Source organism: Gasterosteus aculeatus, chromosome 3, assembly GCF_964276395.1.
Source record: "Gasterosteus aculeatus chromosome 3, fGasAcu3.hap1.1, whole genome shotgun sequence".
Classification (NCBI taxonomy): domain Eukaryota; kingdom Metazoa; phylum Chordata; class Actinopteri; order Perciformes; family Gasterosteidae; genus Gasterosteus; species Gasterosteus aculeatus.
The window spans coordinates 16633460-16647493 of NC_135690.1; the positions used below are offsets into that span (position 1 = coordinate 16633460).

General features: G+C 49.1%; 1 protein-coding gene across 26 annotated transcripts in view; it reads right to left on the reverse strand.

Moving 5' to 3' along the window:
* The window catches only part of svilb (supervillin b), a 31375-nt gene extending 18489 nt beyond the window's left edge, over positions 1-12886 (reverse strand). For 15 of the 26 annotated variants that reach the window (XM_078099763.1, XM_078099762.1, XM_078099759.1 and 12 more), the window contains exons 1-9: positions 7340-7579; positions 5943-6006; positions 4963-5054; positions 4813-4870; positions 4557-4705; positions 3664-4465; positions 852-2198; positions 261-431; positions 26-63 (exon numbers count right to left, since the gene is read on the reverse strand). In XM_078099763.1, the coding sequence (XP_077955889.1) occupies positions 26-63; positions 261-431; positions 852-2198; positions 3664-4465; positions 4557-4705; positions 4813-4870; positions 4963-5054; positions 5943-6006; positions 7340-7400 (2782 nt within the window). In that variant the 5' untranslated portion in view covers positions 7401-7579. Of the gene's footprint in view, positions 1-25; positions 64-260; positions 432-851; positions 2199-3663; positions 4466-4556; positions 4706-4812; positions 4871-4962; positions 5055-5942; positions 6007-7339; positions 7581-9651; positions 9777-12356 lie in introns of those variants that run through there. The other 11 variants (XM_078099774.1, XM_078099773.1, XM_078099771.1 and 8 more) reach the window with 6 other exon arrangements.
* Positions 12887-14034: the final 1148 nt, after the last annotated feature.

Sequence of the window (14034 nt, forward strand, 5' to 3'; positions counted from 1 at the left end):
ATGTGTGCGTATATGCAGAATTAACCTTCAGGATCCTGCAGCTTCGATGGGCTCAGACGAGACCTGCAGAAAACAACAACATACGTCCAGCATCAGCATTTACACGTTTTTTGTATGTTTTTGAGGAAGCGCAACGTAATTATCACGATCTGAATGTCAACCTAGAACCACATCATTCCCCCATCGTGCAATCCAGTGTCACATGAATGAAACGCTTGTGAAGATCTCCTGCCGATCCCTACGGGGAGCCCCGGCTGTACCTATCTGACTCCAGCCGCTCTGCAGACGTGATGGGCTGGGTCCTAAACCTCTCCGACATGCGGCTGTCCCCCGGGGTGATGTAGCGCCGGGGCTTGCGAGCGCCCCGGTCCCGATCGCTGCCGCCCGCCGGCTCTACCTCCGTGGCTGACAGATCTACTTTGGCGGCCTCTCTTTTTTTTTAGAGGAAAGTGTATAGATTGACGAGGACAACGAAGAGGAAAAGTACAAGTGAAAAAAAACAACTATTAACAGTGTTTGGTTTTAGTGGAACAGTTTTCCAGAAACTGCACCAAAGTTAGAAGGGAGGGGTGTCACACGTTGACCGACTGCAACCCAAACGTGAAGAGACATCTGCTACGGTGAACATGCAGCAGCAGACAACTCCGACCCCAACAAGCTCAGAAACAAGATGGCAGACACGACAATGAACAACGATAGTAAGTAATAATATCACCGTAAAGCACTTTGACCCCTTTCATGCCAAAGAACCTTCTGTCCAAATCTTTTTTAATGTTTTTGCAACAGCTCACCGGTGCAGGGTTAGACAGTTATTTAGCGATGCAACACAGAGCCCATGCCAGTGGACCTACAGCTCAGGTTTCCGGTTGGCGTTCTCCAGGTACGAGTGTCGCAGCAGTGCCACTGACACCCTGGTGTCCAGGGAGCCCATCTCCCCGTTAGACGTCCCCGGTGCAGGGGCGGCCCTCGACGTCTCCCTGCCGGCCGCTGCCCTCTCCATGCGGTACATTGTGGAATGCTGGCTTATGCCTATGTCCGACATGGCGCGGGTTCTTATCTTGGGTTTGGGCCCTCCGCTCACCTCCAGGCTTCTCGGTTGGGCCTGCGGCAGAGAGGAGCCCCTCTGCATATAGATGGCTGTGTCAAACATCTGGTTCCCCGACGGGTCCGGCCGCCGCTGCTGCCTCTGAGGCTCCACTTCTGGTTGTGGCCCTTGCTGATTTCTCCGGGAGTCTTGCCGCTGATTTGGAGGCTCTTCTCTTTGGAGCTCACACTCCCGCTGTCTTTTAGGGTGCTGTTGCGTTTGGGGCTCTTGCGGCTGTCTCGGGTGGTCGTACTGCTGCTGCATGGGAGGTTCCTGCTGTTGAATTTGAGCACCATGTTGTCTCTTTCTGGGTTCATCGTGTTGTTGCGCTGGGGCCCCCTGTTGCTGAATTTGGGGCTCTTGACGGTACAGAGGCTCTGAGGGTTGATGCTGCCTTGGATGCTGGACTGCTGCGGCGTGAGAAGGCTGCATCGATTGAATTGCTCTCTCCTCTTGGCTGTCATTACAAGCCACGTCTCTCCCTCTTTCTCTGATCCTCTCGACGTTCCTCCCCCTCTCTGTCTCCCTCGGTCTCTCCCGATCCCAGTCCTCCTCGCCTTGACTTGTCGTCCTTCGTTCCGGGCTGTATTTCTGCCAGTCCATGTCTTCGTGCCGGCCCCTGGGAGTGTCATCCGCACTCTTTTCCCTCCGGCGGATCTCCGATGGCAAAACGGCTTTCCTGCTCTTCAGCAGGCCCTCTGTATGGGCCTCTTCCTTCAGGGCCTGCCGGGCCGCCCCTCTGGCCTCCCTGTGGGCGGCATGGACTCGCTCGGCACTCACTTTCCTCCGCGGTTGCACCTCGGGGGGTCCGGGGCGTTTGGCAGCCGCCACTGGGGCAGGGAGGGCCAAATATGGCTGCGCGTCGACAGTGGGGCCGGGGTGTTGGTACTCGGGGACGGACAGCGGGTAGGCTGCTTGGCCGTGGGCAGAATGGTGGCCTGCACTGGGCTGAGGATCGGGAGCGCTCCTTTGCTGGGCGGGCTCTGCTTGTTGTGGGGCGTAGTGAGCAGGGCTCCCCTGAGTACGGGGTCTGTTAGCCTGGGGCAGGTCTGGACTCCAGTCGGGGGGCCTCTGGACAATTTCATCCCTGGACAATCGTTCTCTTACCCGGATTCTATAAACGGAGACGGGACACTGAGATTCCAGTTCAGCTAAAGATTTCATTCTCCGAACTCCAAACTCAAATCAAAGAGGTAACTGAAGAGCAGGTGCCAAGCTTTGATAAGGCGTGGTAAATGATATCCATTTTACATTTTGATGTCCAAACAATCTGCTACTATGACACCCATAGATCAAATCCCCCCAAATGTTATTGATTTAAATTTTGCACGCCCTTAGTTAAGTTAATTTCCACTCAAATCTATTGCATAAAAGTTTATGACCCGAAACTGGGACCGACTTGAACTCCCAAATCCATCCGTAGAAGTGCTGCAAGGTCAAGTAGCACCGTGCGTGGGGTTTATATTTGAGTCTTAGTTCAAACAACTCTCTCTCTCTCTCTCTCTCTCTCTCTCTCTCTCTCTCTCTCTCTCTCTCTCTCCGATGTTTCTGTGCCAAAAAAGGTAAGCCAAACTATTTTCATCCACCACCTTCTGACCCCTGGTAGCCAAAGGTTGCTCTAATCTCATTGTAGATCACAAAGCCGGACATAATTGATGGACCTGTGGTTTATTGTACATGGCACGAAGGATTTACACAGTTCTTGTGCTACATGAGTACACGCTAATGCTAGCTAGCATAGGGAGCTGAAGATAGTGGTATACAAGGACATAGTGGTTAGGAAACGATTAGAATGTCCTCTTCTGAGACACATCCTTCCTATATGACTTTTTCTCTGCAAATGGATCAAATAACTCTTCATGTCTACTGATGAAAATCAATTAAGCTTAACTAAAACTCTCTATAAAGGTTTGTGTCTCGAGAATCCTTTCAGCACAAGAATGTACGAGGTGATTAAAAATCATACATACAAATCAAAAGTCTTATCTCTGCGAAAACAATGTCAGAGCCACTGACACGGTACTCAGATGTAATTTCATAGTTGTTAACAGGCCAGTTTCCAGATCAGCTGACAAGTGCTGAGTCAGTGGGTCCACGACTGACTAAGTCAGCGCATCGAGCGGACTAATGTTGTCACCCCATCAACTGTGGCTCAGTAACTCTACTCAGCGGCACATGAAACGCAGGCCACACACACTCACAACCAATCTTAAAGCTGTGGTTCTGTGATGACGGGTTAAGGGGGCTGGTTTACAGCTTGTAGACTGTTCTAACATGAGAAAAATAACATTTAGTGATAGAGGATTTAACACAAAGGGGTTTAGTTTGAGTCTCAACGCGATATTGGGGCGAAAAATGCTCAAAATGAGGGTACTTTTCTTTCTTCTTTGAGGGATTTAAGGAAATGTGATAAGATTATAGCATATGGTCAAGTTGGCAAAAAATAGCTGGATTGAACAAATGTTACAAAGACAGTTGTATGTATCCAGTGAACCTGTAGATGAAACATGTCATGACAAAGTGAGGGATAAAACTTTGATCCTAAATATGAGACTCTGACCCGTTTTTCACAAACTCACCCTTGTCTGTTGAGGATGCTTTGGGCTTGCTGCTCTATGAACAAATCCCCAGGAGAGATGCCGTAGCGGGTGGAGGGCAGGGAGGCCCGGCGGGCGGTGCGGGGCGAGGTGGGCACCGCTGCCATGCTGTAATCCCTGCTGGAGGCGGGGCTTGCCTCCTGATGGACGGCGTCCTGGTGTTGGGACTGAGGTGTCTGCGGCTCCTGCGTTCTAGACCTGGAAGCGGCCGGGCGCTCCTGACCCGAAACGCGCCGCTGGTTCTCCCTGTTCATCGCTCTTTCCCGCTCTGAAAATCTTCTGGGCCTTTCTTGTGTGGGGGGAGGGGCTTGGTTTGAGTGGGCGGGGCCGGCGGCGGAAACAGGGGCTGGATCTGGGTTAGTCCTCATGTAGACCCTGCCCACTCCGGCGCGATACGGCACTCTGGGCTCCTGAGCTTCCTGTCGGTCCCCTTCTGGCCTGGGAGCCGATTGTCGGTCGGAGGCGTCTGTGTCACGTCGCGAGCGGTAGCGTGGCGTATAATCGATGTCCGGCTCCTGGTCCAGGAGGATGCCGTAGCGCTCCGACAGCTGCCGACGGCGCTCGGCTTTGTAGCGGGCAATGCGTTCGGCCTTGGAACTGAGGCTGGTGGGGTTTGTGGGAGCAGAAGTGGGTGTAGAGGAGGTGGACAACGCTACTGGGTCAACATGCACCAGCGATGGCTCCTGACGGACGCTGCCACCGCCACCTTTGACCTGAGGCGATCTGTCATGAGACGAAAGCTTCTTCTGGGGGGCCTCCAACTCCTCTCGACTGTAGCGCCTCACTGCGGTAAAGGGAGGAAAAGCCCGTTACGTTTAAAAATCTGTTTGAAACACATCTGGACAGTCGATCCGGGGTCACGCGCTCCGCCGTACCCATCACACAAGGCTCGCAGGGATCGGAGGCGCGCGTGTACCGCGGAGGATCCTCCTCCAGCATCCTGTTGGCTACCAAACCACCGGGCACCCGCGCAGGGGGAGCCTCGATTTCAATCCCCTCCATGCGCCGGGCTACTCTCTCCTTCCTGTCGAGAGGCAAAGGGCGGAGGTCAAAAGGGCAGGAACAGCTTAGTTGAGTTTTCATCAATATACTGAGGTGGGTTTATGTGATGGCTGTGAGCGCTGAAGGTACCTGTTCATTCCCAAATCCTCAGTGACGGCTCCCTCAAAGTGTTTCTTCAACTCTGAAACTGAATATTAGAAAAAGAAATTGTAGCATAACAATAACACAGAGAGTTACATGATATTTATATGCTATTGGGTGACTAGAGCCAATGCACACCCTTGGGAAGGACGGCCAGGAGTTTGGCATCTGTATCTGAAACACTCTTGACCAAGGTGGTGTTGTCGCTCAGGGAGAAGTCACTCTGGAAACTGAAAGAAGAGATGAGAAGACACATTCACAAACCCGCTATCGAGTCCTCTTAAAGAAAAATATACATTTAATTAAATCGACGCTTCTGGAAAATAAAATGCTAATTATAGGAAGATGAGCAGCCGCTTTGTTCGGATTAAACGGCGACGGTTAATTGTGCCAATTTGTCCGTTTCCGCCGTCCAGGCGGCATCCGGCTCAAAGGCCTCGTCCCTAAGAGGTGATGACAGGTAACGGGGAAACCAGATCCAGCTTAAGTAGGAGGTCACAGAAGCCCGACTCTCCTCCAATTAGAAACCAACAGTCGAGGCCTTATTATAATGCCATTACACATCACAATCAACAGGTCACACAAGCCAGGATGTACGTAAAGTCCCCTTTTAAGTCCACGTATTTTAAAACAAAGTGGTTTGTAATTATCATTTGTAGACAAGTACCAGTGCTTTTAATTTTCACTTTGGGTCAATTTAGTCAGAAACTGCTTGTGACACTCAATGTTGAAATGAATAAAAAAGTCTGCGGGGCGGCTGAAGAGCCAGAGGAAATGCAAAAGGAGCTCGGCTGCAAAGTGCTCCTGAAGGAGGTATTACGGCCTTAAAGCCATGAAAAAAGCGTCTCTTGGATAATCTATTCCAGGCATCCCCCGCTTTTAATGCTCACTGTGCATGATAAGCTGAAGCGCTCTACTGCAGTAAACCCACATCCTTACATGTCCCCATTGTGATGACTGGACAAAGTGATGAACAAACGCAAATGCTCTTAGGAAATGCAATATGTTGCATTTGCATGCAGTTGCATGTTTTAATTCAGTTGAACGTAGCTGTCTTTGTACCAACACCTGAATTACCCCTGTGGCTGGATGAAGGCTTATCTTCTCAAAAACCTCACCTTAATGCCTCTGTTGGCAATGAGGCCGAGCTGCAAAGCTTGGTCCGAGCTTTAGATCCAAACTCTAAAAAGAGAAACAAGACTCGGTTAAACGGGAACGATTCAACACTCCACCTTTCCACATCCGATATCACTGTGCGACATTTAGCACATCAGATCAGTTTTTCTGGTAAGAATAAACGGTGCAAGAATGCTAACTTGTTCTTCACTCAGTAGGCTGTTAACTGTGCACAAGGTTACGCTTAACAATCGCCATACTTTCTTTGGGCAGGGGTCTATCTTCCTTTAACGTAAAGCCTGTTGTGCTGCATTTGTTCTTCATTTCTTGCATGATTCAAGCTGGCTTAAAAAATTCCAGCAAAACATGTCTTCTTCTTTGTAGCACGAACAGCACAATCGTACTGCTTACCTTTTGAAAATCAACATAACTCAAACGATGCACTGCCGATGCTGATAAAAGCGACGGGAAATGGTTCGGACGCAACTGAAAGGTCCTTTAAGAGAATCAACAACATGCCGTCCGGGTGTGACCAAACATTTCCAGCCTCAGTATGAGTCACGAGTCTTAGAAGGCTTCTCAGAAAGTTCACTTCCAGTTCCCAGCTGATAGTTGACCCTCTGGTTTGGAAGGTTGTGTCCTGGGATAGGAGCCGCATCGCGTTACTCCTCCAGGCGGCCCTAGATACCCTCTGGCTTATTTGGGCCTCCGAAGAAGTGAGAAAGTGTGGTGGTACAATCCCAACGCTCAATTAAGACGTCTCTGTGTTTTGTGTCGTGACGCGATGAAACGAGGACTCGAAAGTGACACGTTCTGGTGCAGGTGTGGATACAAGTATGAATCGACCCAAAAGCGAGACCATGAATCAGGGCTGGTAACATTATTTGGTGATATTTCTGAAGCTTTTGGGGGAGCTTGTGTAAATGTATCTGCCTGTTTATCCGCGTGGAGAGACCCTACAGAAGCCCGTCCAGCTCTCCTTGGAAACGCCTGCAGGTCGTCAACACAACCAGCCTGGAGGTGGACGGTGCCAGAGAGCAGCTCAGGCCGCTGACGCCGTGAGGAGGAGGATTTCTCTATAAATATTCAGAAACCCTGAGATAGCCTTCCCGCGCGACGCGGGCGGCTTGGAGGCTGCGACGCGAATGCCTTCAAATGGTAGAACATCAGAGAGGAGGGAAGAAGATCGCAACACAACACAAACCTGTTGAACGGGCTGCACTATATGTAAGAACCACACGTCTTATTCCTCCGGACGCTAACGTTCAAACCCAAAGCAAAAGATTATCACCACCCGCCCCGTCATCTATCTCAGCGAGGAGCTAAACTGCTTTAGCAAAGTCCCCCCCCAGCAGTCTGCGGTTATTCAGGAGGCTTCACCCCTCTCCAGAGGCCTTACCTTGGCCACCCGGCGGCTCGCGGTTCACGTGGTAACTAGAGAGCCACGGGTTTCGGAACATGTTCGCGGAGGAGAGAGGACGGACGCCCACCGAGACTCGCCCTCGGGTCACAGCGGCGGAGGCGAGGATGGATGCGGTGACACACGCTGCCGCGCGCACACGGGCACAGACACACACACGGCCACGGAACACAGCGGGTTGACTGCCCCGGCTACCCGGCGAGCACAGACTGTCATACGGGATCTGTGTGTGTGTGTGTGTGTGTGTGTGTGTGTGTGTGTGTGTGTGTGTGTGTGTGTGTGTGCACGAGGGGGAGCTGAGAGAGAGAGACAGCGCAGCAGGGTGCTAAAGCAGCTCAGAGGCCTAATCAGATTACAGGCAGAAATTAGCCTTGATGATAAAAACTCGGAGAAGGATGCCAGCAGGGCCGTGTTGGGTCGAGTTGGGTGGTGTTGGGTGGTGTTGGGTGGTGTTGGGCCCACGGCTGCTGGGAGTCGGGTTGTATCCTTAATCAGATGTGCCTCAAACGTCATGACACGTCACACTTCCCATAAACCAAAGCTGAATATTCTGAATTGCTGGTTAATTCGGTTTTAAAATGCAGTTGGAGTCCAGCAGATCATGACAGGCAGTTTGCCACTGGGAGAACCACTACGGTTCAATGGTTTCCACTGACCGCCTCGGTGACAACTTTCTGACAAATTGTCACCAATCATTCATCTTTTCACTCTCAACTGCAGACAGAGACACGAAGATACACAAAGACACAGTCGAGCGTTGTGCGTAACCCTTCACACTGAGGCGAGTCAGATGAGGAGGCGCTGGAGGGGGCAAAGAGGGTCCGAATGTCACATGACCAGTCATGACATCATCGTCTGAGGTAAATGCAACTGTTAAAACCTGGAAACAAATGTAACACAAAAGTTGGCCTCCTAATAACTTCACCTCAAGACGCCTCGACGGCTGATCAGCAGCCAAACGAAACAAACCTGTCGGACGGATGAAACTCTTTGCTTCTGCTAAACAAGGTGTAGTATGACGCCTCGCAAAGGCCGACAATAACACAATTCAAGGTCGTAATCGTCGTGGCAACATGTCTTGACAAAAGGAACAAAACAGAACGTGTGCATCGCACGCAGAGGGGTGCAAACCACCAGCGGCCCTTTCCCTCTCATCGCAGTCTTCTGGACTATTAGTCCAACTTGTCTGTCTGCTGCTTTTTCTCACCACCACCCCCCCGCCACCTCCTCCTTAGTCTGCCCCGGCTCCCTGTTGACGCCCCTAATAAGGCAACAAGTGTCGTGAGTGGCTGCCTCGGGGAGAGGTCACCCTGTCGGCCAGCCGCCCGCTGTTTACCAGGGGAGCGTCTCCTTGTTTCCTTCCTCCTTCTCCCCTTCATTCCACCGCATTTGTCCTCCCCGCCACCCATCTTGTGCAATCCTGCAGAGCCACTCGCCCCCCCCCCAACTCTTCCAGAACCCCCTTGGCTCAACTCCCTCTCATTCCTCAAGTCTCCTTGTCTCTCCTCTCTTTTCTTGCATTCGCTGAGTTTCTTTTCTTGGACAGACTTATTTTATCTCAACAACAAACACGACCAATGCTCCGTCGCTCGCACACTTTTTATTATTTCACAACAGGCCTTTGGTGAAGCTTTTCTTAGAAGTAAACCACGCTGGCGAAAGACATAACTTCTTCCGTGACAACATGGGAACGTGTGTCCGACGCCTCGCTGTCTAAGTCAACAGAAATATGTTAAAAAGGAGCTTTTTACTTTGGAGTTTGGCTGTTTTAAAAATCCATTCAAAGGAATAGTGTACAGCAGACAGTGGGATCTATTAGGGAACATGGTACACCATATAAGTGTACTTATACATAATTGTATATGTTTTTTATTTTTACCACGAATGAGCCGCTTCTATCTAAATATATAGCGGGCCCTCTTCCAGGAGCTGGCGGCCATGTTTCTACAGAAGCCCACAGTGGACAATCCGATCACAGGGTCTCGACGGGGCCATTCGCATGACTGCAGTTCAGCTACCTCCCCGCTAGGGGGCGCCAAACCCTTCACACTGCACCTTTAAAAGCTCTCATACCTCACTTACATAATCTGCTACTTTCTCTGTTGTTTGGGAAATTTTCCATTTCTATGTACTTAATTAACAAGCTCTTAGGTATAAATGTCTGATTATAAAGAATAATCAAAAAAAAACATGTTAGGAGAATACAGGATCAATGTTTTTGAAAAAAGTACATTATTTCATGAATACACGAATAAAGTATGAAAATGAATATATTCACAATCATCACTCACCATGTTCCTCTGTCTGTCAAACGATTATTTGTTTCCTGATCTTGTTCACCAGCTGCATGCGACCGCTCGCTCCGACTTTATTTGTCACTTTGGTCACAAAAATGTGAAACTCGGCCCAACGGTTTCATCTGGCAACACTCGATGTGGAAACCAGTCAATAAAACTCAACACCCGGGACATCATGTAAACACCACGCGGTGGGTGACTCAGCATCAAAGCTCCTCTCTGCTGATCAAACTTTAAGCTCCGAAGCTCAGCGGCATTCTGGTCATACGTTGTGGACTTTTTACTTATAGAAACCACATGACCCTTTGTTTCAGGCGGCCGTTAAGCGGCCTGAGCTCGGCTCAGCTCGGTGCTTTGCCGGGTCGACGTTGTGTCCAACTGGAGCACAGACTTCTTTTAAAGGGACAAAACGAGAAGGATGCATTTCCCTGCTATTGCAGACTATGGAGCCGAGAAAAAGTGTTGGTACTAGATCATTGCTGCTCATACTAACTACTCCCTTCTTGCAGACTTTTTAGAGATAAATCAGATGCACTCTTTTCTGCAGCACTTTTCCCACACACCTGGTGTTTAGAATAGCAGCATCATTAATCAGAATCATTAATTCCTCAGCTCCTGGTCTTCTTCTCACACGTTGCTCCGAGCAGCGGCTGCCTTTATTAGGAGAGACTGTCTCCGTCTCTTTGGTTGGTTTGTACGAATGCACGGATGTACACCGAGACTCAGACACGCATGCTTTGATATAAATATATGTATATATCCAAAGTCACTCACACACACACACAAGTGAGAGCTTGAGGCAGCAGAGGAGGAACCTTCATCCTTCCTCCTCCCTTAAACATTTACTCTTTAGCTCCAGATCCGCGTTCCTTTCTGCTGCCTTGCATCTACTCACCAACGCTCTGCTCTTATATGGATATCAACGGGCGCAAAGAGCCCCGGTGCCTCTGATGAGAGACACTTAAGAAGTTCTGCAACCCTCAGAAGGAGGAGAGAGCGAGAGGGGGGGAAGCAGAGACGGAGCAGGAGGGAGTGAAGGAGGAGGCAGAGGAAGTCTTTGTGCCTTTGTTCTAAACGTGTTTAAAATGACATAAAACATGGACCCAAACATTGTTTGTACTAAAAGATATTCCAAACTTTATTTGACTTTTTGTATTTCTTGTCCAAGCGTTTCACTTGGATGTTAAATGGTGCAAAGGAACAAGAATGGGGGCATTTGGATTGTCGGCGTGCTGAAACGTGAACTAAAATCATCCTCGGCTTGCAGCAAAGCGCCGAGAAACCCGGATAACAAAAAAACGAAAAAAAGCCATTTCACTCTCTCCTTTGTTAGATATGAATCAATTGTGTCTGTAATGTTTTACATCTGTTCCTCTCAAGGCTTCAGGTGAGTGGCACTGTTCTCTCACACACGAAACAAACACGTGTCCAAGGGGCACAAACAACGTCTCGCGAGACTCTTTTCCACAAGGCAGATATCTATCTACATATATGCAGTAATCAGGGCATCATATAAATAAATCCTTCCTGCTATGAGAAACAGATGAAAGAGAAAAAGCAATATCGGTTGAAAACATTCACAGGTTACCCCAAAGCGACAGTCCCACTGCCAGGCCGAGGCCGGCGTGTTTGCTGTGGGCGAGTGCTGATGCTTCCACCGTTGCCTTTAAAACAAAGCGCCTGCTTGCAAAAGGAAAGCACACCTTAATCAGAGCTTCCATGCATTTGTTCATCGGTGTTCTCAACTATTTCAACAAAAAGCCGTAGCCCTTCAACAAACGACTGCTTACAGCGAGTGTGTATTCTCGTGATGAACGGAATCCGGGGGCAGATGGTCGAGTGCGGCCGACCAGTAAAGCCGTTTGTTCATTTTGACGAGTGCAGCAGGTGCAGAGCACCAAGCAACTGTCGTACGGAGTGACACGCACACACACACACACACACACGCACACACACACTATGAAAACAAAACTGTGCAGAAACAACGCGCCGGCCCAACACAGAGATCAGCTGCACGGTCTGGAGGTTGGAATGCTAATGCCCGGGTGGTTACTTGAGACGGAGCAGCGAGACGGACGTTTGCTGGGGACGCTACATTCAGTCCTCCGAGGTGGACGCTTTAAACCGGACACCAGTCACGCACAGAGCCGAGCTTTGGCACCAACGTTTGAACCCGCTGCCGGCAGGAGGGGGGGGGGGCAGGTTGGGTGAAATAACAAAGAGTCATTATGAATGAGTTTCCCAAAGGAGACTTTACAATACTTTCACAATCTTTGATTCTTTCGGGGCGTGTGGCACTAAAACAAAGGCATTGTGATTGTGACTTTTGTTTTATCATCGGGTGGTTTGCAAAATCCTGCTCCTACTTACTAGTACAACACAATTAATAAATACTACACCAACAAAAGGCTGGTCAACAATGGAAGACAGAAACCTTCATTTTGTAATTTTTTTTTCACGGTGTAAAGCAACGTTTTTGCATTTTAACATCATTCAGTTAAGAAGCCAAACATCCTTTAAGCTACTTAGCATATACCTGAGAGTCTACAATTTACTTTTCAACACCGAGCTGAATCATGAATATTTATCAAACTCATCATAAAATAATTTCTGCTATATATAAATATAAATATACTGTATATGTTGACATATACCGAAGCATGCATTGGGTCAAACTCAAAAGACAAATGCGTACTCACTATGTTGCAGCTTCAACGATAGTCCATTTTTTTAATCGGCAGACTACCCAACAAAGGGTCTCACAAGTTCCTTCTTCAGAGCGTAGCAGATGCTGAAGGGGAACAGGTGTGGGCAGGTAAACCCTAACAGAGGATCCAAAGTCATCCACCGCCGCCAAGCACGTCCGACCTCAGCAGCCGACAAATATAGCCTGGTGCTTTCCCCCGCTATCGCTGCGCTGCACGGGGGCCAGAAGAATCTTTTCCAGGAGCAGCCGAGCAATGAAGAGAGAGGAGGGAGGGAGAGGGAGAGGGAGAGGGAGAGGGAGAGGGGGAGTGGGCCGTGCAGGAGACGGGTGTGAAGGAGAAGGACGGGGAGGGAAGCTGAGCAAAAGAAAACAGGGGCGGCTGGAACGGACTGCTACTCCCACGATCAGTGATTCCCTGAAATATTCCCCAAAACTTTTTTTTTTTTTTTTTAAACGGCCTCTCATGTGGACTGATATGTGATAGTGTACACCGACGGCGAGAGGCGACACAACATCGTGTCCGAGGGGGTTTGTGGAGTGCGGGGCCAAAATCGGCGCGGGTAACCTCATCCCACGGCAACCATGTATGGGCTGAAGAGAGCGGCCTCGGTAGACGGGCATCTGCCATAAATAGCCGGGAAGAGTCGTGCTCCCGGTGCAGGGGGATCGAATCAGCTGTTAAGCTGCACAGGGGGCCCCTGTTTCACAACACCGGGGTCTCTGCTGCTGCATTTTGCTTTTTAGCAATGCAATGTTCGTCAGATGTTATCATTACACGGTTGAAAGGTGCTGATGTGTCCAAATGGTTAAGCAACTGTATGATTGGAGTTCACAGCTGAGACAATCCAGAGCCTTATCTCTGTTTAAGGACAGTGGTTCAGGTGCACTGAGAGGATCTCTTCTCTGCTGATGTCAATATTTATGAAATGTTAAGCCTCTAGTTGTTCACCTCCAAAAATGGAAATGTGAGCAAAGCATGCAAACAATTATTTTTTGCCATTTATGTCACAAGATTCATCCATGCCAAATTCAAATTTGCACTTTATTTTGGAGGAGCATTTGGGAATCCAACTGTTATTTTACCTGTGGAATGATGTAATTAAACATCTATTATAGTAGAAATATGTATCTTACAGAATATGTGACAATTACATGTGTCATAGTAAAAACATGCGTGCTGTAATAAAAATAATTGTGAAGGTATTTTTCTGCATTCGTCTTCTGTTGGAGAAGAATGTGTTTTTGTTTATAGTTTATAGTCGAGCGCCACCTTGTGGACGTACTAAGTACAAGCAGCGCATTCATACTCATTGGAGTCTTTCTACAGGTGTTTATACCGAATACACTGAAGTGTAAGGAGTAAAATACCTTCAGTTGAATCTTCTTCCTGGCAGCTCGGGTGTGAATGCAGAGTGTGTGCACGGAGGAGCCCTAACGGAGGTACGTGTTGCCAGAGCAACAGCGTGAAGAACACGTGGACAGTAATGGCGGACCTGCGGTTTAACGTCACTTACAGCGGTGGGACACAGCTGGAGATTAATGTCAGCGTTCAGGAGGCAGTTGGAACGGTTTAGTTTTGGGGACATCGTTAATCCAAAGCAAAAAATTAAACAGACGTTACAAAACGTAACGTTACGTGATTAAAAAGACAGACGACGATGTCAGACTAT